Source organism: Osmia lignaria, chromosome 13 (assembly GCF_051020975.1).
Source record: "Osmia lignaria lignaria isolate PbOS001 chromosome 13, iyOsmLign1, whole genome shotgun sequence".
Taxonomy (NCBI): domain Eukaryota; kingdom Metazoa; phylum Arthropoda; class Insecta; order Hymenoptera; family Megachilidae; genus Osmia; species Osmia lignaria.
The window spans coordinates 5,070,225-5,094,825 of NC_135044.1; the positions used below are offsets into that span (position 1 = coordinate 5,070,225).

Here is a 24,601-nt window from a genome sequence, read left to right on the forward strand (position 1 = left end):
GTATTAAATAAATAACTCAGAAATGAAATAGGGTAAATTAAATAATAACTCAGTTGTTTTTTTTAAATGATTTATTTACCAAGGTGCATGAAGTGAATACAAGTTTGTCAAACAATTATAATAGTAATTGTTCAGTTTTGTGCTATTTTTAACTGATTTCTAAAAAAAAAAATTGGGGCTGGTAATAGCGGCTGTGCTCTTTGCATGCAGACCTAACCTCATCTGGGGTATCTGGGATCCCTTCATCATAACCTCTTGAAAACAGTCTTGCATCTGTGGTCACTGCTTGTATATACATTTTGTTAGCAATTAGCAATAAGGTTAAAAAAAGTTATGATAAGTTTACATCGAAGTGTGACGAGAATTTCATCCAAATGTTATGGACGAACAATGAAAAATAGAACGTTGATTCGTTTGACAAGCGGTCGGGGACATCCGACCGCGGGAATTATCGGTAATGTTGACATATGTCTTTAGTAATGTCATGCATTTGTTTCTTGGTCTCAATTCATTTTCTCATCTAACCTTAAACTTTTGGTTACGTTTAGTTATCGGAAATGAAATTTTAAAGGGCCAAGTGAAAGACACCAATTCTTTCTATGCGTCCAAGTTACTGTACGAACATGGCATTAGTGTTCAAAAGGTGATCACGTGCTTACTTGATTTACTATGCGATCCTATTTTGATACCCTTTGTTGTCAGTTCTTATTCGAATCGAGTATTTCTGCATAGATTTCCATTGTACCAGATCGCGTCGAAGATATCGTGGTGGAAATCAAGAATTTTTCAGAAAAATTTAATTACATTTTTACATCCGGCGGCATAGGACCAACTCATGACGATGTTACTTACGAAGGTAATTATAACGAAAAATACGCAAAGGTATATAAATTCGTTCAACATTAATGTTTTACAGCTGTTGCATTAGCCTTTAACGATACTTTGCACTATCATCCAGCATTAGTGAATATCGTAAAGACTTATTTAAATTCTGGAAATTTCCCTTCGCCTGGTTATAAAATGGCATATGTAAGTGATAGCTTACTGGTAATATTACAATTACTAAAAGTAATTTACCTACTGTCCATAGGTACCGACTAGATCTGTGCTGAAGTTTGGAAAAAATGAAGTTACAGGAAAATCTCTTCGTTATCCATGTGTAATCATGGAGAAAGTTCATATCTTTCCTGGATCACCAGTGTTCTTTCAACCATCTTTTCAAGCTTTATGCAAGGTACATCTTGCAACACAACTCTTATACTTAACAGTCTCTGAGGGAAATAATATCGTTTTTATAGGACTTATTCGTCGATTGTAATAGTTTTGCTACAACTGAAATTTACATAAACGCAAAGGAGGAATCATTCGCAGATATTTTAAGCGCAGTTGTACGAAAATGTCCGAACGTCTTGTTTGGCTCGTATCCAGAATTTAATAGGTACTAAAAACGACCAAAATGAAATAAAACGAAACGAAAGAAAATTTCAACTTGATCCTCAGGCATTACAAAGTGCGCGTGACAATGGAAAGCGAGAGCGAGGAAGATGTCGAAACAGCGAAGAAAATGTTTTGCGATCTGGTTCCGGCGAACGTATTGGTGCATTACGATTGTGCACCTCACGTTGATTGCCTGGCAAAGTACGAGAACCTACTCGGAGGGTCCCATCGTCGATCAGTTTATGAGAGTTCCTTAAAGAAATTCGTGTAATGCCTCCTCAAGTGGGAAAATGTATCGATTACAAGTATGATTAATTTAGATAAGCCGACGAATTTTTGACTCTTCTTTCCTTCTTCTTTCGTTGCAGTGATTATTATCAGAAAGCCGACGAGGTGTGGATATATTTGGACGGGAGCGAAGAATCGATCATTATGGTACATCTTGCTCGTGTCGCCGATAGTAAATTAGGAGGGTCGAAGAGAAGATTCCGTGCAATTTGCTCGAAATCGGATAAAATGAATAAATTTTTCCACGATCTCAGTGAAAGGTAAGAGTGCAATGTTATATCGAATCGACGTACGTATGTCGGAAAATCTAAGTACCAAGGATGACGTATTCGTTTGAGAACAATTCGGTGAATGTACCAGGTACAATGTTGAATTGTGTAATCTACAATGCGATGAAATCGATGCTCCCGAGGTAGTAAAAAATTGGATCGTGTCGAGAGCGGAATTGCGAATATTGCTACTCGGAAAACGTTTGAATGGCAATGAAAGAGAAATTTACGATAATCTTGCACGGTTGAACGAGAATATTTCCGTCCCTGTGCAAATACATTTTCCTCTTATCGATTGGACGAACGAAGATGTTGCGAGTTTCTTCGGTTCTCTCTCTTTACCTCATTATACGATAGAAACTCAATCAAACCGGTAAGGAAGAAAAATTTCGTCTCTTTATCCTAGTTCCACCAGGTTGGCTCGCTCGCTCCCACTCTTCTGGCTATTCCTCCCTCTCAGCCTATCGCATCTTCTCTCACCCTATTTTACCCTCTCCATCGTTCTTTTACGCATATATATATATATATATATATGTGTGTGTGTATATCTGTGTGTTTCGTTCTTTTCTATACACAAGTGTAATCTACTTTTGTAGGTAAAAGATGAAAATCAAAGCGAGGTAATAACACGAAAAGCGTGTTGCTACGTTGGTGAAATTGAAATCGAGACGAGATCTTAATTCGAAGCGGATTTTCTAACGATATATTAGTAAATGGTTAAGGTGGGGGCCTTTTCCCAACAGCGAGAAGTATAAAAAAAAAATAAATGAATAAAAGGATATTATTGAAAATTGAAATCGTTTTAAAAATCTTTGTTTTAGTTGGACATTTTCTTATCATTCGTGCTCGTTAACAGGCACGAGTTGATGGTATTAATCTATTCGTGTGTCTTCAAGAATTGTTGTTTAAAAATTATTAAGGGTGTGGGTGGGGTCAGATTTGTCAGAGTCGGTCAGCCGGGGTGGAAAGGAATAAGGAGGGTCGACCGAAAGGAAGGAAGTAAAATCGCAGAGAAGAAGCATTGTCAGTCCTTTCCATCCTTTTGAAATTTCATTTCGAGTTAAAGTATTTCTAGCTTTTTTTCTTTTGAAAGTTTGAAATGAGAGTGGGTGGTAGTTGGCCGGGGATGGGTGGTTAGCAGGGCGGTAGGTTGGCGAAGTAGATGTATGTATATACATATATACATAAAGAGAGAGAAGGAGAGCGCATAGTAAGAAGGGGAAGGAGTGGGTACTAGTAAAGCAACGCCCATGGTTCCGCGTTTCACGGGCCGCATTCCGCGGATCGCTCACCACTTTGCTAGCTGTATGGAAAATTTTAAAAGCCGAGGATATTTCTTGTACCTATGTTTTATTATCTTGAATCTATCCAGACATCGAACATGTTGCATTATTAATACTTTCATTGTTCCAGTTTCGCTGATTCTATTTTTTTTAAACGAACGCATAGGGATCGAGAAAGAAATCTGTTGCGAGTAGAGATTTAGAATGATATAAAGAAGATAAGAGGATTTGACACTAGTGAATACGAAGGGGTAAGAAAGGGTAGAGAGGTGCGAAAGATCGCGTCGAGAAGGAGGCGAATGACAGGTTGGTTGTCGCGTAATCGTAGATAAAGTTGGCGAAGATGAGGAGGACGGTGGCGGTGGCTGCGGTGGCGAGGATGGCGGCGGCCTAGACCGACGGAGCGTGGTCGATGGCAGTGGTCGCGTGCTGGTCGCGTGCCGGAGGCGGAGCTAAGCTTCGACTCTCTCGTGTGCCACCTCCACCCTAAAGTTCGTGGTCCCTGTTGCACCCTCCAACACCCTCCCGGAACGGCCCGGAGCTCTTCTATCCGACACGACGCCCCTCGGTACTCTTTGCTTCCTCGCGTCTCCCCTTCTCTCCTCCTGCTTCCCGAATCTACAGCCGCTTCCTCGTTGGTTATTGATTCCCTCGGGTAGCTAGTCCCGAAAAGGGTGCTAAAATAGGATGAGGACGATCGAAGGAACGAAAGCGAGAAGATGTGTTAGAGGGAGAGAGAACGGTTTTGGCCGAAGGGAACGGTGAATTATTCGAAGATACACAGGGACACTTTGAAACGAGAACGCACCATCATTTGTTTCCTATTTGTATGCGATCGTACCATTTCAATGATTCGAGTATCGAGTTCCTTTCTGGGTTAGGACAATCGGTTACTTCATAGTTTATAGGGGGTATGTATAGGGCAATCACGACACGTACACCGTTTATACTGTTCTTAAAAATAATTGAAAAATTCACGACTTACTTACCGATCCTGTCGACGATTTCTCGGCTTCTGCACGATGCAATTAATGCAATTTTCGCGAACGCGTGCAACAATGTAATCTCGTAAGATTACGATCGCGAAAGATAAATGGTAAAGGTAAAAAACAGAAGGCGCGGTAATTGTAGATGCAAAGAAGAAATTCTGCACTCTCGATGGAAGGGGTGACGTGTGACGGTTCATTATTGTTTTCATTCCGCGTGCAAAAATAACGTGGATAGGATTATCGAGTGAGCGTAAGATGCAATTAACGAAGCTTCCGAAGACATCGACTTATTAAATTTCCTTGATTTACCCGCGACATTATCCGTCCTTCAAAGTTCTTGTTTGCGCAAACTTGTATCGAGAGCAACCCTCTCGAATCTCGAAATTGCAAACTCCACCGCCCGTCCACCATTCGCCCCCTTTCGATCATCCCTCTTCCTCGCGCTTCCAGCACACCCTTCGTCTTTTCCTTTGCTATCTTCGCTTTGTCGTATCGATGTAACGATCAATTTCTTTTTCCTCCCTTAAAATCGCAGGTACGGTTTAACCGGCCGTTCGCGGCGGTGCCTATGTCCGTCCGCGTTCATCCAATTCGTTTCATCGATTTTATTGCTCCATCGTTTTCCTTCCGGTTCGCGTGCTTTTTATCTCGCGTCTCGTTCGTTGCCGTTCGGAGACGTAGTTCCGCGCGATTCAACGGCATAACCTATTTTACTTTCGAAAACTCGACGGATCAATACTAACGGGTATGCGACGAAGACGAGCGAGCAGACGGAGAGAATTGCGCAAAAGGAACAACGAACGCGAACGACAGGCTCGTTGGCGCGTGTAATTCTCTGTCTGGTCAGCTTAGGATCGATGAGAAATCAATCGGTCGTGCGGGTGTGCGTAAAGGGGAACGCGTGTATGCATTCTTCTCGTTGAATATCAGGAGGATCGCGTGGTCGGTCCGATCGAGCGGAATCGATAAGAGATCGAGTAGCCTGGCTTGCTGCAGGAGGGACGTACAGTGGCGGATGGTAGCGCGGACCATAGAGAGAACCGGTCAAGTACCGCGTTGGTACCGTACACGACATATAAATACCAGCGATCGAATCTTTGAAAAGAGTTTCAGGTTGCGGCACGAGACCGTCAGCTGGTCAGCAGAGCCCGCTCACCTGTTTTTTCCCCCCTTTGTTCTCGGAGGATTTCTCTTCTCGCGTTTTCAACCGTTCCTCCTTCGGCGTTCGTTGGCTCCTCGAGATACGTATCGAGCTAAACGCCGTTCTGTACAATTTACGCGCCTCTGTACGTACAAAAATAATCCCGATACGTTACGAGATCGAAGAAAAGATTTTCCATTCAGCTTTCCTACGGGATAAAAGGCGAGCGTTTATCGACTCCGCTGTACGAATCGCGAAACCGCGCGTTAATCGCGCCAATCTCTTTACGTTCGACCGGTCGACCGAAAACAAATTCTTTGTAGATTGTGCAGCATCGATATTGCTCAGGGTAACAATGTAAAATCTCTTTTACGAGATTAAACGACGCTCGATTTAATCGTACAGTTCGTTTCATCGAACGCTTGGATGAAGCGCGTCACCGAGTGCCGCGTCCGCGTCGCGACGGGCGTATATCTACCGGCATACTAGTTTGCTTGACCGCGTAATAGTCGTGGAACAGGATCGTCCCCCTTTATCCGCTTGCTTCTCGGAAAATTCGCGTTCGTTTTCGCCCAGCTGCGAGCCTGTCCCTTCCGTTTCGCTTGGGGTAGTTCTCGTTGTCCGATCATCGATATTGGTACAGTCTCGTTGGCTCGATGATTTTGTTACGCGGTTGCGTAACTGGCCCAATGAACCAGCGTCTCTCTTCGTGTCATTCCGTAGGTCGAACGGCGAGTTTCCCTCGATGACCGGGCGGTCGTGTTGAAAAATCCATTTCGTTTTAACTTTCCGTTGAAATTGAATGTTTTGTAGCTGTATGCCGACTCGGCTGAAAGGTAGCTGCCAGAAATAGCGGGTAGACGGGGACGGGCAAGGGAAACGAAGGAGGGTGAGTTTAGCAGAGGCGAGGGCCGAGGACTCGGCGAGAAGGGGGGAGGGAATATTATGTTGAAGGAAGGGATGAAAATCGGTGGAGGAGAGAGGATGCGCGAGATGTTGGCGAAGGGTAGGTCTGGGTTCGAGGGACAGGGTTCTACGCAGCACGGAATACGAAATACGGCGAACGAAGAGCAATGTGGAAAGGCGAAAGAGAGAAGGAGAATGGAGAGGAAGGTGGACGGTCGTATACTTACCAGTCGCTTCCCTAAATCACGTTTATCAGAGACGAATGGGGAACGGGTGCGACGCGTTATAGAATAAGGCGCGGCCGAACGGCGGAAGGAAAGGAACCGGCCGATGGACGACGATGCGAGAGGAACGCGATGGGGGCGTCCAGGAGGGAATAAAAAAAGGGGGAAAGAGATTCGGGGTGAGGAAGGACGCGGCTAGGGTGTAGGGTCTGGTAAAGAGAGACGGAGAGTAGAATGCAGGGAAGGGCAGGGGGGTGCACCGAGCAAGCAAGTTGATAAGTTGTCGAGCAGCGGAGGCGCGAGTCGCGAGGTGCGATACGCGAGGCAAGAGGCAAGAGGCACGAGGACGAGTATGAGAACGGTGAAGAAGGGAAAGAAGGGAGAGGAAGCAGGAGGAACACGCGGATATTGATTCCCGTGGGATATGCGCGCGCCCGACGAGACTCGGAAATCTAAACGTATGTACGATGTGCTTTGGCGGACGTACAGAGAAGAGTATACGCGTCCCGCGGTACGCGGACCCCGTGCCTCGATACACGTCGCGGAAAGGGAACGAAAGGGACAGCGTACCTCTTCGAGATTCGAACGACGAATCTTTGGGGAAGGTAAAAGACGCGGACCGCGGGAATCGTTCCGACAGGCAACAGAATCAATTAAATCTCTGGCTAGACCACAACTATCACGCGTATGAATTCTGATTAGAGAAAACAGTAGGCTGTATGATCAATTTGCAAGGCTTACGATTCGATTGACTTCTTCGATAAGGAAAACATAGAGAGAGAGAGAGAAGGGTGGGTGAATTAACTAACAATAAGCTCTCTTTAATAATCTCTTTAATTATGGGTCGTTTGAATGGTACACAAAGACGATGATAAAAACGTTAGAAGGATATTCCGGAAGGTCCGAAATATAAGCTCTTGATAACGCGCAAAGCAGTTCTAATTTTTCTTTTGACGATCGATCACGCGTGTCGTGCATACAGATACACAAAGCGCACGTAAGCTGGTTGGGTTCGGATGTCTGCGCGACGCGACGTCGTGCGTCCCGTCGCGATAAAGGTTGAACGGGGTGGCATTGCTGCGGGACCGATGTGCCAACGACTAGATTCCTTCTCGCCGATATATCCCCCTTTACCACCACAAACTGCCAACTCTGTCGGCGTAATCGCTACCACTATCTGTCGCTACCTGCCATTACCTACCACTACCTATCGACGCCACTTATCCGTAGCGTCGTTGCCACGGTTCACGCCACCTCCGAGACCCACGGCCGACTTTCATGAATGAAACCCACGTGCGATCCACGTGACCGTTCGCATCGAACCCGTAATTTCTAGCTTTCGGCCTTGACCGATCCTTTCGCGGATTTGTCGTCGGATCGATTCGTTAGCAGGTCGAATAAAGTTCCTCGAACGAGGGTTACGCGTTTTAACGAGGGCATTATCGCTTCCGGTTCGTTTCCCTTCTCGTTGGTACCATCCAGTTTAGATCGATCCAGAGAAATTAGCTAAAGGACAGATCGTAACGAGTTTCCGTCGACGAGTTGTTCCTAACATCGACCGGAAGGAATCTCTTCGACGGTATTAGATAGCGAATGACGTACGCCGAATGAATTATTTACCAATTATTTTTCTTTATCGCGCAATAACGAATCGAGTCCCAGACGGATGAATAGATAAACGTAGAGAAAGGGGGAGAAAAGGATGCTCGAAGGGGGTGGGCGATGGCGGAGAAGAGAAACTCGCACCGTTTCCACTACCACCACCTACCGTTTCACCTGCACCCCCCACTCTGCGAGTGTTACATCCACCACCACTACCACTACCACCATCGACAGTAGGTCCAACGTTGACGGCGACGGCGGCGGAGGCGGTGGTGGCAGCAGCGGTACCACCACCGACGTCATGCTCGTCCTCGTTGCTTTCGCTCTCAGCGTGGACGTTTTCGTTGGCGTTGCTGGTACCGGTGCGCAGTCGGTGGTCGCGGCCGGTGTTAGCTGGTTAGAAGGAAATAGATTTGAGAGCGAGGCGACGCTGGTGAACGCTAAACGCGTTTCGTCCACGTGGTCCGGCATTTCAGCGGACGAAAGAGAATCCGATACTCGGTCGGTCGCGATCGTGCGCCAAGAAAAACCGACGAACGTCATCGAATGCACGCGAATTAACGTAACCGATTATCTACCCTGTTCCTTTCGACGAACTGAAATAAGAAAAGAAAGAAAGCGACGGTGTAACGGAGAGTTTTCGAGGAGTAGATCTTGTGGTTCGCTCGAACGAAGAGGGTAGGGTTGTGCTTTCTTTTTTTTTTCCTCTCTCTCGAAAGAACCAACAGTCGCGTTTACACGCGAATCTCCCTGGCACCCTGTACACTCTGGTCGTCGATGTTCTCGCGATTAATTCGATTAAGTTTCATGAAAGTGGAGTCGAAGGGACGAGCGTGCGCGCCCGCGTATTTTCACACGCAAGCGCACCTAACCGATCGATCGATCGAATCATCGATTCGGGATCGGTGGTTTAGTATCGAAAAAAAGAATCGTGCGTAGAAAGGGTGAGAGAAAGAGAGAGAGAGAGAGAGAGAGAGAGAGAAAGAGGAGTAAGGAGGCTTTCCCAGGAAAAAGGGGAAACGGAAGGGGTGGACAGGGTGGCGAGAGCAGCGAACCGACCACGACGGTAAAAGCCGCGGGACGATGAGCGACGGCATAGTCGGTGCGATCGCGATCAGTTTGTTCGGTACTGTCTCGAAACGATACCTTTTCTGTCGTTCCGACGATCGATTTTCACTGACGGAAGCCTCGTTCCAGGCAGCGAGAAGAAACGTCGGGACAGCATGGATGCCGGTTACACGATTCTTGGCAACGACGTAGACGTATGCAGAATGTTCGACCAGTTCTCTTACAAGGTCAGTCCTTTCGACCGCGATACCTTTTTCTTTTGTACTCGATCGATCTACGATCGACGATCGCGCGTAAGCCAGAAAGAATCGTCGATCGTCGAGCATGAGGGTGAATCGAGATTAAGCACGAAGCGATTCCTTCGCGGTCGTCTACCGATGCTCGTCGATCTCCGATGGATAGGAAACATTTATTTCCGTTGGGAAGGGAAAAGATCGAAACACGCGGTCGAATTCCGCCCGTATTTCGACGCGGTTCCTCATTTGCTTGTTTCGATCCTCTTCGCGATCGAAAGAAACCGTACAACGTACCCCCAGGGGGAGCGGATACTCGTCAAAGAAGGAACGAACTCGGATTAAAATGGCATAAAAGAGCGTCCGAGCGGAGGGTGAGTACGTATCAGCCGCATTTCGCGTTTACGTGTATCCGTCGCGTTGAAACGGCAATTTCGCTCCGTGTTTGCGAGTTCGCTAAGTAAATTCGTTCTAACGAACGTTGGTAATTGAATTCGCTTATCGCGACGCGTTTGGATAAGAGCTTGCTGTTTAATGAAAACAAAATGTTTACCTCCTTCTGTTCGCCACTCGATGTTTCTATGCTTTACTCGCTGTTCCGTCTTCGCCTCCTTCCCTGGACACCCTTGCTTCTCCTCGGTCTTCCCCGTCTCAAACACCCTCGCTCTCCTGCCGACCAACCTCGTTCCAGCTTCTTCCCTCTACCTGCTACACCCTCGACCCACCCTTCCATTCCCCCCCTTTTTCTCTTGTTTCTGAATTTCTGTGCAAAAACGAAACGAATCGCGACGAGTTGCGAGTATTGCGTGGAAACGCGAATAGAAATTGAAGGAAAAAAGGAGGTGCACTTTCGTGGTTCGAATTCTTTCTGCGATTTCGACGATTTGGGTGGAGTTGAAGTCCTGGCAAAGGGATCGATCTATCGGATCGATGAGATCCGATTAAACCATCAATGATCCGAACAGTTTGTCGATAAGGACCGAGTGGGAATGATACGGGAGGACAGAGCTAAAGCCGGTGGTGAGTGCGTTTTAGCGGTAGACCGCATCGGGTAACCGGACGCGGTGGACGGGTCGGTTCGGGCCGGCTAGGTTGGCCAGCGGGCTACGAGGTAGTCGGTAGCAAAGCCACTGACAAAATCATGAGCCACTTGTTGATCGACCAATGACCATTCGAGCGAACACCGTATCGTTCAACCAGTTGGCTGTGATACTTACTCTCTTACGAATTCGCGACTTTCGATCTTTGATCAATTTAACGACGATCTTCTTCTCTCTCGATGCCCGAGTTCGTTGTCCGTATTCCTTTCTCTCGAATCGTATCGGTCGATACTCGCGGGTTCAAGCCGCGACGAACGTCCCAAGTAGAGGACCACGCGAACAATCAATTTTCACGACGAATTAATTAACGAGAATAGATACACCGGTTCCTTTCGTTCGGCTGCATTTTCTTTACGGTTTTTCGTATTCCTGTGCATCGACATCCGTGTCCCTTGTTCTTCCCGTGCCTATCTTACTCCACCTTAGCCCCTTTCACCCTACTCTTTCCAATTCGCGTTCCCGACCTCGCGAACCAGCCAACTCGCGACTACCCCCTTTCTGCCTCCCCCTTCTTTGCCTAGCCTACTCGGCGTTACCCATCTCTCCCCTCACCCTATCCACCCGCAAACTTCTCCAGCCAACCCACCCTCGCTCACTCGCTCGCTCGCGACCCCCTAGCCACCTCGAGTTTCGCTGTGCTTGCTTTCCTCCTGTTTCTCTTTCGCCTCTATCTCTCTTCACCTCGTCCCCCTTGTCTCCGTCTCTTTCTCTCTCGTTAAATCAATAAGCTATTCGGTCTACTGCCACACCAACGACGGGGCACTTTGCCCGATTTTATTTCCGATCGGATTTTACACGCGGTCGACGGGAAGAGGGAAAACAGCGAGAAGGAAAAGGTTCGCGGTGAATTACACCGTACGCGATCGTACGGGAATCGAGTGGCGAATACCGATCGGATCTCCGGTTTCGGTTAAGATTTCATCGTTCCTTCGTTGGATGACGACCGATCGACGAGCAGCCGTGATGTGTAGATAACGCGAAGGAATAACGAGAATATCGAGGGGAGAAAAGAGTAGCAGGTAACCGTAGGTAGCGACTTGGTAAAGCAAGCGAATAAAGCGTAACGGAGAAGCGAGTTTGTTCGTATCCGAAAGTTTCGCTGCAAACTCGGCAGCGAGACAGTCGAATACAATGGCCCGGCAAAAGTTTCCGCGAAACTAAACAAGTTTATTTAACTTACCTCGGCACACCGGTTCCCGTTCCCCGTTCTCTCTTCTCTCTCAGTCTTTCGGCTCTCCTGCAGTCGCATCGCCCCGTGCAATCTGCCCTGGCATACTCCCTACCCCACCTGCTTTTCTCCACCTCCTATCAAATACGCTTCTTCTTCTTCTTCTTCTTCTTCTCTTACCCACCTACCCATCTTTATCTTCTCCTTCCCTCCCCCCGTCGTCTAGTCTCATTTTCTCTCTTTGCTCTTCCGGTCTTCCTTCCCGTCTTCCTTCCCGTCTTCCGCTAGCGCCCGTTCATCCTACAGGGGCCCGCCCCTGTACCTGCAATAACGCGCAAGTTTTCCAAAAGTTTCCGCTAGATTAACGACTATTGGAATTGTTCGAGTTATGGGAAAGAAAGGGAAGCGTCTAGGAAGAACGGGCCTTCGTACCTTTCCCTCCGATCCTGGAATTTTCATCGACGATTCGAGTATTTAAGAAAAACACTGTTCCTAAGGTATAAAACGTGGATTGTTCCGAAGACAGGGATCGAAGGGAAGAGAGTTGCGGTGGTGGTAATAGAAGAGAGAAGGTCGGGGAGGTGAAGGGAAAAGGTCGCGTTCGGAGGAAAACGAAAGGAAGACTGGAGGCAGGGATGGGAGCGTAGTTTTACGTCCGCCGAGTATGTATATGCCTCGAAATGGGATACGTACATATGTTGTATATCTTCTTTATGGCAACCATTAACATATTTTTTGCCGTGCGTATTACCATACAATAGTGGCGCAAATATTACAACTTATGGTCGTAAATCAAAGCGAGGGAAAGGGGGACTCGAGAAAACGAAACGACGGGGTAGGAAGGAGAAGGAAAGCGGGAATCGCGAATAAGAATGGAAACGAGGATAGGGTAGAAAAAGAACGGACAGCCATCGAGGGAGAGAGGAAAAAGGGAGATAGAAGGATATATCAATGTGCTCGGTTATAGGAGGAACCGGCTAGAATGCTAAAAGTACTGCTTAGTAAAAGAGAGACCGGTCCTTTCGTTTCTATCGTGGACAAGATATCGAGGCCACGTTGTGACTGCGCAAGGTCGTTGACACGGTCCACGTTACCGAACAAATTCTGGATAAACGGGGTTATTCGATCGCTTAGCTGACTTAGCGTTAGGGATCGAATTTTCAATCGTTTCGTTTAGCGAGGGTAATGCTTCTGGGTAGTCTCGGTAAAAAAATATTCATCAACTACCAGATATTTTGTTTCTCGCGATAAACCCGAAGAGAATAGTACGCCCGTTTTCTCGAGCTAGTACGAGGAGGCAATATATTTTTCGTTGGTACTCCGTAATGCATTAAAACGGAAACGTCGGAGAAATTTCAGATAATGTTCAATAGTAAATTAAGATATAATAACTTTCGTGAAAGTTGTACGGCGGCGAGGAGATGGAAGAGAAGAAAAAGACGGTGGAAGTAGAGGGACGAGGAGGTAGGGAACTCCATTAACTTTTATTTCTCCGGGAAAGTAACTTTACCCTCCTCCATCTCCTCCACCTCCACGGAGCCTCCCTCTCTGTTCTCCTCGTACCATCCGCCCCCCACCTCCCGGTTTCTCCCTTCCTGTTCGTACCACCCCCGCCTGTCGACCGCCCACCACCCCTCGTCTCGTCTCGTCTCGTCCCGTCCCGTCTATTCGTTTCACCTTCCTCTCATCCCCTCGTCCATCCTCCGGTGCGCTTCGTTCACCTCTGTCTCCGCCACCACCCGTTTCTCTTTCTTCGCCGTCACCATCATCCTCGTCCCTCGTTCGACCGTTTCCGACCGGTCTCGACCGTCCCGACCGCCCGACCGTTTCCCGTCCCTCTCGAACCCTCCACCTTTGCCCCCCTTCTCCATCTCGTCCCGCTTTTTCGAGAGGAGATTCCCCTCCGTTTCCTTGTTTGTAAACCCCTCTGGTGCCTCTGATTCGCCCTCCGCGGCCCGATCGCCGGTTATATAGAATCTCGCGATCCCCGCTTCTATCGTCGGTACCCCGTTACCCCCGGTACCTCGGTGCACCGGGCTGAAACTTCGTAAAGCAACTTAGTCAAACTTTAATAAATTCCTTGCCGGAGTTTCGAAGCGGTCCTACGCGAGATTGCGAATGATTACGTTTCCTCGCGGCCCACTCGACCACCGAACGGGACGAGTACCCGTACGGGTCGCTGGAAAACTCGCTACTGATCGTATACATGAAATAAAAAAGGCGAGAAAGAACAACGTTTCCGTAGAAACGGAGAAGTATCCGCGACGGTTTGTAGGTAGAAATCTCGATCGGATCGAGTCGCATCGAATCGTGTACACGCATTTCCATGGCAACGATCTCGATCAGATAGGAACCAGGAGAACGGAGAACGATCTATACGTAGATAATGTATTCGATACGTATAATATATAGCGCTCCAGATACAATATTTATGTCTCGACGTATTTCGCTAGCAGTCCATTATTCATTGCCGTAGCAGCGTATCCTATCGCGCCCATTTCGTTTCCACCGAGTATTCTATCGACGGTTGCGCGACGCGAGTACAGTCCGAGTTTCTTTAAGTCAACGATCGGGCCGACTGAGAAAATCGTACAGTTTCGAGATAGCTCGATCAGTCTTACAATTACGAGACGATCGGTCGTGTTCCTTTCGATTCTCAACCGATTTGTCGCGATTCCTTGCAAAGAACGGATCGGCAAAGTAGCAACAACATGTTCGTATGGTTGAAGGTGAACGCGCGCGCGCGTTAGGGAAGGGTAATAGATAAGTAAAAGAGGGAGGGTGGGACAGTGGGGGTGTGTATAAAGCGTGAGAAAGAGGAGGGAGTTGGAGGAAGAAGGATAGGGTGAGAAGGTGTAGAAAAGCAGAGAGGAAAGCTAAGAACGGTCCGATCCACAGGGTAGACAAGATTCACACTTGTTGCTCCCTTCTTGGTCGGCGTTACGACCGAAAGCTCGTTTATCCGAAGAATTTCCTACGGTCAAAAGGTCACGTGATCGTGGCGCAGAATCTCGGCGTTCGCCTTTGTTCCCGTCAACCCTTTTCCGCTTTTCTCCGCCGCTTAGTCCTTTGTCGATGATCGAAACTCAAACGGGGTCGCTGCTATTTCGGCGAGGAAAAATTCGTCTTCCGCGTGGTACTGCTTGCTAACCTAGGGAACAACTCGATCCTAGGTATCACCTAGATGGTAGCAGATCGCGGTGGAACGGAGAAACGTTCTCTTACCGTGGCTGGTAATAAAAGATCTATGCGAGATAAGCGGACGCTCGCGTAATAAGTAAAACCGGTTTAAGGTTTCAGGATAATGCGAATCGAGCGTACGCGGGACAAAGACGAAAGGCTTTCGCGAGTTGCGCGATTATTCGCGATGCATCGTGGTGGGGTGGGCGGGCAGGGAGAAACGCGAAAGTGCAAATACATGGGAAAAACGTGGAATTTGTCGAGCGGCTAGCAGAGAAAATGGTGGTTTCGCGATAAGCCTCGGGCGATTATCGGCTGTGTAAACGTTCGTCCAAAGAAATTTGTAAAATCAACATTTGTTCGAGACGTTGAAAAACACTGTTAATGGATCCGTAGAAAAGAGGAAGAAGAAGAAGAATCGAGGGAAGAAACGAGACGGGTAATATCGTTTCATCGTCGATCCGATCGTTACTTTGATTTATTTTCTTACCACTTTATTATTTTAACTTGCCTAACTGTCGATCACCTCGGTAAGGAAATCGGTACTACAAAATGGCGATTAAATCGATCCAATAAACGCGGTTCGGTTTATCTCGGGGTATAAGTCGATCGATCGAGAAATAAAGGGAACAGATTGGGTTTATACATGTATTCGGGATTCGAGGATAGCTCGTTCCCGTTCTCCGAAGCGGAGAAACAGCGCTCGACCGTCCCGCGAGAGAATATCGATCGGGACGGCGCGGTGCGGCACGGCCCGGCGTCAACCGACGCGGATTCTTTGCAACACCGTTTCACTCCGACCTCCTTGTTTTCGCCCTTGTGTCTTTCGATCGGTTAGGAATAGAAAAGCGAAAAATAAATTCGTGCTAACAACGATTGATCGTTTTTTTATTTGCATCGAGAGAGGAAGGGAATCGATCGGAAAACATCGTTCGCCTCGGATCATCGCCGGGATGAATTGTACAAGCATCTCGGGGCAAACGTTTCTAATGGATGGTCGCTCGGCGCTCGCCGCGGGAATATGCGTTAATGCGATTGGAATGTCACTGAAATTAAAGCCACCTTTCACGGGAACGTAGCGACTCTTTATATACTCCGATGTCCTACTTTCTTGAAATATTCGTGTAACTGAGTGGCGGTAGGATAACGCGAGTAATTCCGATCTGATTGTCAGTTTCCTTCGAATCGGGAATCTCTGAGAAGTTCTTTCTTCTCATTTCGATCGGGACACGAATCTAGATCGCAAGTTGGATTTGATTTTTTTTTCGGTGGGTCCCTTTTGTCGTCGTTTGACCGCGCGCGCGTCACGCGTCGCGAGTCCTCTTTGCTCCGTTCATTGCGCCACCGGCCCCTTTCGATCGTGCACCAATCCCCCCTCCTTCTACACCCTCACTCTCACTCTCTCCCCCGTTTACCCCGTTCTCGCGCGTACTCTTACCCCTCGCCGTCCCCCTAGCCCCCATCTTCTCCCTTCTCCTCGCCGTGAATGCCCCCCCCCCCTGCCCCTCTCTACTTCGCGGGTACCACTCCGCCTCGCTGCCGCCCTCCGACCGACCCCTTTCTTCTCCGGCGTTGCGTTCGCAGCTCGTTATCTGGGCCACAAAACACGAATGCTATTCGCGTGATTCGACGCGATTCCGAAATAATATTCCACAAGAAACAGGCGAGAAAATGATTACGTTTAACCTGACCGTTTCAGAATCTCGTTAAACGCGATTAATCGCCTCGAACAGAGGGCACGGAAGCGGCTCCGCGGTTGTTTGTCGTTTCTGTTTTAAGAGATCGTATGCATCTGTAAGAATACATTGCTTTTTACATCCACTAGGGGCTATTTAAGCGAAACTTACGCGCCGTTCGAACACGTGTCGCGCGACGCGATCGGAGCTCGTTCGTGCCCTTGTCATCGGGGACGCATGAACCAGCGGAGAACGGGAAGTCGAAAGAAAGCAAGAATAAGAAAGTAACGCATAAGAAAATACTAATGCTGCTTTCTCGTTAAGTTTACACAGAGTATTTTTTCGATCGGCCGTGTCGCGGTTGCATCGTACCCTTTTGTATCGTACGTACGACAGGGAGCGCGCGCGTCCACTCCCCTGTCGCGAGATTCATCCCCTCCATCGGTGCGTGCCACAAAATGAACCTCCTTTAATCATTCCCGCGCCGGCCGCCGCGAGGAGCGCGCGTCGTTTTTGCCACGCTGTCACGAGTTACGCCACGGTTAGAGCGCGTTACACGTTAAAAGTATACGTTGCGCAGCGATTGAAAAAAGTTGGCGTTACGCGGGCTTTTAATCTCGATCGAACCGCGAGTTGTACCTGTTACCGTTTAATCGTGCCGATCCACGTCGCGTCAAATCGTGTCGCGTCGCTAAGTGCCGTGTCGAACGCGTGGTGGTATCCTGGAAACGTGTGTACATTTCGCTGGCAAGTGTGGACGCGTGCGAACGATCGAGGTATCGTGACCGTTCCCCCTCGATCGCATCTCGATTTTTCAGAGATCTTTATTCTCGAAGCGAGTCAGCCACGGAAGGAACGCGTGAGCGTTGTTGAAAACAAACTAGCGAGCGTAGTGCGCTAACGGTACACGCGGTGCTTCGCACGTCGCACGTGCACTCAGTAACCTGGATTTCGTTGTACCGAGTCGTTGGTTCCTCGTCCCAACGGTAAGTGATTAACCAATCGATACTTTCGATCGATAGATTATTAATTCTTTGTGATTTCTCGCCTGATTCCTCAAAGATCCGAGTAAACGCGCATCGTATTAGGTTACGGTCCCATTGTCGTTTCACCGTGATTGTTTTCTTTCAAGATGGCGCTGGCGCCATCTATCGATAGTCGCGTTCAATTTACCAACAACGACGCCGATTCTCGAACGAAATCGATTTCGAATCGTTTTGAATATCGAAACGCGTTTACAGGTGGGAGCTGGCGTTGGAAAAACGTGTAATTATTTAACTTTTCCCTCCGAATGTATACCTATCTATTAATTCGAATTAATTAAATCTTCGAACTCCTCGTGTTCGGTCATTTTACTGTGTCGGAGATCGGTGTAACAACGGGGGGTAAGGTTCTTTCGCTTTTCGTTATTCGTAAACGATAACGTAACGCCAAAACACGGACCGCGAGTTTACGAAAGAGTTCGTAAAAGAAGGAAAAGAATGAACAGACCACGGATTACCGATGACGGTAATCGTCGAGTAGAATGACGATGTAGAAACGAGCGGGCTAGGATCGAAGAGGTGGAGGGAAGGGAGCCGCGACGAAGAACAGGTTTAACATCGGTTACATCGAGTAAGAGACTCGTTCGTGTATATCTATCGGATCTCTAGCTTTCGCTTTATTCTTCCACCGTTCCTGCCATAAATCCCTGCTCCCTTGTCCCGGTTCCTTCTTCCCTCCCCCTACCTTCACCTTTTTTTCTCTTCTTATCTGTGTTTCGCGTTAACGTTTAACGAACAATGTTTCAGGTTTCGGCCGATCGTTGTTCGATTTTAGGGAAAAATTGTCGGAAGGAGAAATCGTATAGCCGGTAGGAAGAGGGATACGTTGGTTGGACGCAAGTCGGAGTTGTACGGTGGGCACGTTGAACGATCATAATCGGAGTTTAACCTTTCGTCGAAAGGAAACTCTTAGGCGTTCCAGTTGCCTGGCGATACGGGCTTCTACAAATTCGCTAAACGCGTGGCAGTGTCGAAAATTAAAGGATCCACCGAACGAGACCGGCTATATAACGAACTAATTACTAATAACCGTGACGGTTATACTCGCGTTCTAGCAGCTCGAACGATCCAAGTGTATCGTTCGGAATAATCGGAGGATTCGCATCGTAAGTCTTTTCCCGATGACATGTATCCCTTGTTTCGACTCAATTTCGTTTTTCTTGCTCGACCGTCTGTTCAGACCTGTCTACCTACCTACCTACCAACCTACCTACCTACCTGCTTGTCTGCCTGGCTGCTCGCTTACCCGTCTACCCAACTATCTACCTACCAACCTACCTACCTACCTACCTGCTCGCTTGCCTGCCTGCTTGCTTGCTTCCCTCCTCCCTTCCAACCGTTGCTGGCCCTCCTGCTCGCTTACCTGCCCGTTCGCCTGCTTGCCTGCTGTTGCGTCTCCTCTCGGAAAAAGTAACACCGTGCACCTTTCCTTCTTTTCTTTGCCGCCCCTTTCTTACTATCCCTCGTTCGTTACGCTTACGATTTGTCGATTCCTCGTCGAATTAACCGGGCGGTCGGTAAACGGGCTGATGGGGACCGATCGTAGCTCGCGGAAGACGAAGGAAGAGGATCGTTTTCGAGAAAATAGATTTTTGCTTGGAAACGTTATCTTGCGCTAGCAGGATTCAAGGATCTTTCGAATCGGATAAATTGGAAGGAAACGCGTACGGGGGTCGATGACCGTCGAGGAACGCGAACAACGTGCTTCGTTAAGGGCAGGTGGTGGAGGTGGCGACGGTGGTGGTGGTAGCGGCGATGGTAGTAGTGGCACCGTAAGCGGGGGTGGGAGAATCAAAGTGGTAAAGAAACGTGGTCGTACGTAACGTTTGTACAAAGTCGCGTTTACAACGAAGAGATGTTTCAGAACGCAGGAAATTAGGTGATTTTTCGAGGAGAGAGATTAGATTAGGCGATGAACGGGACGGATGGACGGATGGAGGTAGAATCGAATCGGGCAAGCCGCGCGTTTGCCGGCTGCTGGGGGTCGTTGACCGAAGAACAGGGGGCGCGAGGCGCAACTCGCGGATCCGCGGTCAAACCGCGCGAATAGCTCGCGGATCGAGCAGAGAATGGCGCCGCGAAGATTGGACGGGATGCACTTTAGCTACGTTTGCGATAAACCCTGGCCCACGGATCGGTGCCAGTTCCTCCTTTGGAACGGAACGAGGATGTTTCGTCGCGGGGACAACGAGGAGAGAACGTGAGAAACCGATGAGATCGTTCAATGACCAACGATCCACGATTGATCGATTGCCGCGAGTTCTTAAACCGTGAATTTCATCCGTTTTTCGATTCGTTTGTCGTTAACCGCGATACCTTTGCTTTCCTTTTGTTTCAGAGAAACGAGAACCTTGACTTTTCGTTGAACGTGCCGCAGCATCATCACCCGGCATCCTATCACCATCACGGCTACGCCATGGCTGATCAGGTGAGTGTTAAAGACACTATACCGATTGATTCGCGTTTATCGTGATCCACCGATGGCGGGGCTATCCCGTCTCGTGTCCCTTTGTCGTTTCGCGACTCTGTTCGTTCCTCTGTACCACCGAACCTACATCCTCGACGATGAAGTACCCTTTCCCCTTGTGGCATCGTTCGTTCGTGTCCGCTTCTATGAAGTTTTTACGCCGGACCGCGATCTTTTCTCACCGTATACCGCGTTTCTTTCTGAAAACGCGTGGAGGATGCATCGTGGACAGCGAACGCGCGTCCTCGATGCGTGTAGGAAGGGATACGAGATGTTCGATACCCTTATTCCGATCGACGAGATCGAAGCTAAAGAATCGTGTGGAAAGGGCGCTGGTCTGGCCACGGGTTCTTCTGAAACGGTAAGTTGAAAGGTGGAGAACGGGCGCCGGTTCGAGCCCGTGGGCAAGCCCGATCCACTCGAACCACTTTGCCCGCGGATAAAGAACGGAACGAGAATCAACGGGGTTGCGGAGATAGGACTATCTTGCTATTGCCGGATAACCGGAGAACACGGGGAAGCCGCGAGGGTGCACACCGGGTATGGGAACGGGAATAGGGATGATAGAGGGTATGAGTATGGGTGCTGCGGGTACGGGTATACAGGTAGAGGTATGGGCAAGAGCAAGGGGGAACGGGAACGAGGAGGAGGAGGAGGAGGAGAGAAGAGGAAAGACAGAGGGACGAGGGATAGGGTGGCGTACGGGGGGAGAGAAAGAAAAGTTTGAAAGCAGTGGAGGAAGAAGATGGATAGACGCGTAGTCGATTCGGAGATGGAAAGGGCGGCAAAAGGATGAGGAAGAGGCGGAGGAGTTGGTGCGAGGGGGCACGTGGGGGAAGGGTGCGCGATGGAGTAGGAGGTGTAGGAGTAGCTAAAATAGAACGGGTACGCGTACACATGGTTGGCGGCTGGACGTTACGGGGCGAAGGGCGGTGAAGCGCGGCGAAAGGGGGAGCCGTACGGTGAGAAGGAGACAGAGGGACACGGATAGAGTAAGAGAAAACATCGCGAGGTAAGGGGTAACGCGCGCGATGGGCCTGGGAGAGGGAAAGGGTGGATGATGAGGAAGGGTAAAGAGGGAGGACCGTTGGGGGCCGGGGGTGACAGGGGGGAAAGGGAGGCAGAGGTGTACTCGATCAATAGGCACAAGTACGTTCCTTCAAAGGAAAATTTCTGACGCTATTAAATCCAATTTAAAAACTTTTATTCCCCGTGGCCCGGCACGCTGCGCACGGCAAATGTATTTCCCCCCGCTTCCCCGCTCACAGCTCCGCGATCCTCGTTCACCGCTCCTAGCTCCTAGCTCCGAAACGGAATAAATCGCTAAAAGGATTTCGTACGATACGACGCCGGTCACCGTGCATCTGGTCCTGGTTCCGGTGGAACCGATGCACGGAAAAAAGGAAGATGCGGACGGTATCGGATAGACCGGACAAGACGGAGAACGTTACGATGGGATTACCGTTGCCGATTGTTCACGCGATAGCTTTCGATCGTCGAACAAATTGGCAGTCCTCGACTTTTCTTCGCAGACGTTTCACACGCCCAGTTTCGGCGACGAGGATTTCGATATTCCGACGATTCATACTCACTCGCATCAGCATCAACAGCAGCAGCAACAGTCGCAACAGCAACAATCCCAGCAACGGCAACAGCAACAACAACAGCAGCAACAGCAGCAGCAACAACAACAACAACAGCACGATGCGATGCACGGTTACCAGACTCAGGTATGTTTCGTTTAAACGACGAAAAAGCTTCTCGAGAGAACACGAACGAACACGGTGCTCGTCCTTTCACCTATCCTCGTTCGAATTCCTTTTCAACCATTTTTCGTAGATGATGCAACCAGCCGGTGTCCAACAATCTCCGGACGGATTGAATCTCGATCCAGGTGGATATCAGCAATCCCTCTACCTCCAACAACAAGACCACTCGATACAGCCAATCAGCGTGAGGTGAGTCCTATGAACGATCCCGCGACCGTGCTTTTTCGTAAGGACCAACCGAGAAAGCCGGCCTGGGGGGTGTACACACGCCTTGCTTACGAGCGGAAGGAAAATTTAAAAAACCGGATGGTGTATAGTAGCCTGATCTATGTTTCCACCGACCACTCGAGCCACGTTCATCGAACCAGCCCCTAACTGATCCTGATTTTTCTCTGTTTCGTTATAGTTCGACGTACAGTAACTCACAGAATTCATACGCGAACATGAACTCTCCGCGACAGCAACACGGTAATCAACAAATGATGATGCTTCAACAACAACAGCAGCAGCAACAAGCTCAGATGCAGCAGCATATGCAGTATATGCACTCCCAGCAACAGCAGCAACAACAGCAGCAGTTGCAGCAGCAACAGGTGCAGTATAGGAGTTCAACGGGCGGTGGCACTGCCGCTATACAATCGAGTAACGTTCCCGAAGCGAACAACAATACCACCACTTCCGAGGATAGCGACGATAGCACGCCTCATCCCGGAATGGTAAGTCCCGTTTGAAAAATCCAGTCGCGACCGATTGTTTGTTCGACGCGACGCGAATAGGAAGTACGAGAAAACGTTCTTTCTTTAGATCACGGGAAACAAACGACCCTCACCGGAACCGACCGACGGCGGTGCGAAAAATCAAAGGAAATCGAAAGCTCAGAAGAAAAAGAAAAAGAGAGATCCGAACGAGCCACAGAAGTAAATGATCACACTTGCGATCTTACTTGTGTCAATATTTTATTCCATGGTTTATCTAATGTAACATACGTTGATTATTTACAGGCCTGTTTCCGCGTACGCTTTGTTCTTCAGAGATACGCAGGCTGTGATAAAGGGACAAAATCCAAACGCGAGTTTCGGAGAGGTGTCCAAGATCGTGGCCTCGATGTGGGATGCTTTAGAAATCGAGCATAAAAATGTGAATACCCGTTGAATTTTATATCCTCGGCGCAGGTGATTAGTTGATTAGTAAGTAAGCGCGTTACACGAGGCTACGTGGGTTGTTGCAGGTTTACAAGCAGAAGACTGAAGCCGCGAAAAAGGAGTACCTACAGGCCCTCGCTGCGTACAGGGCGTCTCTGGTTAGCAAGGGTGCAGCCGAGAACGAGCAGCAACAGCAGCAATCGCAACAGCAGCCGTCGCCCCAACAACAGCAACAAATACAGTACGCTACGTATGGTGGTTACGCCGGAAACGGATCAGCCGGGAACGTCTCGTACCAGGTATACAGTCCTCAGCCTCAACCGCCCTCACCTCAACAACAGCATCAGCATTCGCACTCGCATTCACATCCGCATCCACATTCGCATTCGCATCCCCATCAGCAGCAACATCAACATCATCAACAGCAACAACAACCGCAACAGATGCAAATGAAAAAATCTCCTCATCATTTAACGATGTCGACAAATTCTCAGCAACAACAAACGCAACAGGTAGCATGCGTTTGGTAGAAATCATTCATCTTCATTTGATCCTTAAAGGTACGAACAAACAATTTTCTTCTTTCTAAAGGCATTGATGAACAACCCGATGACACAGACGCATATGCCGCAACAGCAGTCGCAACAGCAACATATGCAGCAACAAGTCTCGCAACAACAGTACATGCAGGTCAGCCAACGCGACAACGACTTCCTCTTTCCCTCCCCCCCCATTTCTTTTTCTGATTTAATAACCGACGCGTTACACCCATCCTCGGTACTTTGATTTTCACAGATGTCGCAGCAGCAAGTGCAACAGGTACAAATGCAACAACAGTCGCATCATCAACAGCAACAGCAGCAGCAACAAATGATGCACGCGAGTCCTCCCAAGAGCGATTCGATGTCGAGCCCATCGCCGGTGAACGCTGCGGCTCAGGCGACTATGGCCGGTCAGAGGCAAACCTCTAACGCCTGTATACGCCACGGATGTCCGAACCCCGCGGTAGCGAACAGCGAATGGGAGGACGAGTATTGTAGTAACGAATGCGTAGTTAGTCATTGTAGAGACGTGTTCACCACTTGGGTGTCATCGAATCAAAATTCACAGCAAAACTTTTCCACCGTGAAATAAAGAGAAGCAGCGACGATCTCCTACCGTTTCTAATCGAATCAAACCTATCGCTTCACGTTTACAGTGGGCTGACTCCCGCGTTCCGGCGAAATCATACGTGTACATAGGATCGACGAAGAGATTTTACGTAGAATCAAAAAAAAAAACAACAAAAAAACAAATAATAATAATACTAATAATAATATTAATAATAATAATAGAAAGAATAAATAACGGACGACAGATGCGCGCGTTTGCTGAACCTCGATATATATATATATAATATATATAGATATCGTTGAAAGACTGCCCCTGCGTCACAGCACGACGCGTTCGTGTAAAACAAAGTTCATGTCGTCGCATAGAACGACGAATTATTACGGGCCGGCATCGAACGTCGTTTGCTGTGATCGCGAAAGAGTATTAGAATCGCCAAAGTAGCCGATAAAATCGGGCTGTAGTTCGAAGGAATCGATCTCGCTGTCGTACGTTCACCGTCACGC

General features: G+C 48.5%; 2 protein-coding genes across 7 annotated transcripts; both read left to right on the plus strand.

Moving 5' to 3' along the window:
* Positions 1-180: 180 nt before the first annotated feature.
* On the plus strand, positions 181-8,149 carry LOC117602151 (FAD synthase). Its single transcript, XM_034319781.2, has 10 exons — positions 181-454; positions 549-643; positions 733-856; positions 917-1,029; positions 1,091-1,234; positions 1,299-1,438; positions 1,501-1,704; positions 1,806-1,985; positions 2,086-2,367; positions 2,591-8,149. The coding sequence occupies exons 1-10, from the start codon at positions 334-336 to the stop codon at positions 2,592-2,594; spliced, it is 1,407 nt and encodes a 468-aa protein (XP_034175672.2). The 5' UTR covers positions 181-333; the 3' UTR covers positions 2,595-8,149.
* Positions 8,150-9,089: 940 nt separating this feature from the next.
* On the plus strand, positions 9,090-24,283 carry LOC117602149 (TOX high mobility group box family member 4-B). 6 transcript variants are annotated; one of them, XM_034319776.2, is made up of 11 exons: positions 9,090-9,265; positions 9,337-9,434; positions 19,946-20,035; positions 21,607-21,804; positions 21,914-22,032; positions 22,250-22,559; positions 22,648-22,760; positions 22,845-22,980; positions 23,072-23,497; positions 23,577-23,675; positions 23,781-24,283. In XM_034319776.2, exons 1-11 carry the CDS (start codon positions 9,223-9,225, stop codon positions 24,117-24,119), a joined length of 1,971 nt encoding a protein of 656 aa, XP_034175667.1. In that variant the 5' UTR covers positions 9,090-9,222; the 3' UTR covers positions 24,120-24,283. The 6 variants fall into 6 exon arrangements, with proteins under 6 accessions (XP_034175667.1, XP_034175668.1, XP_076547815.1 ...); XM_034319777.2 differs by having other exon boundaries at positions 23,072-23,284; XM_076691701.1 differs by lacking the exons at positions 9,090-9,265; positions 9,337-9,434 and adding exons at positions 17,410-17,550; positions 18,355-18,713.
* Positions 24,284-24,601: the final 318 nt, after the last annotated feature.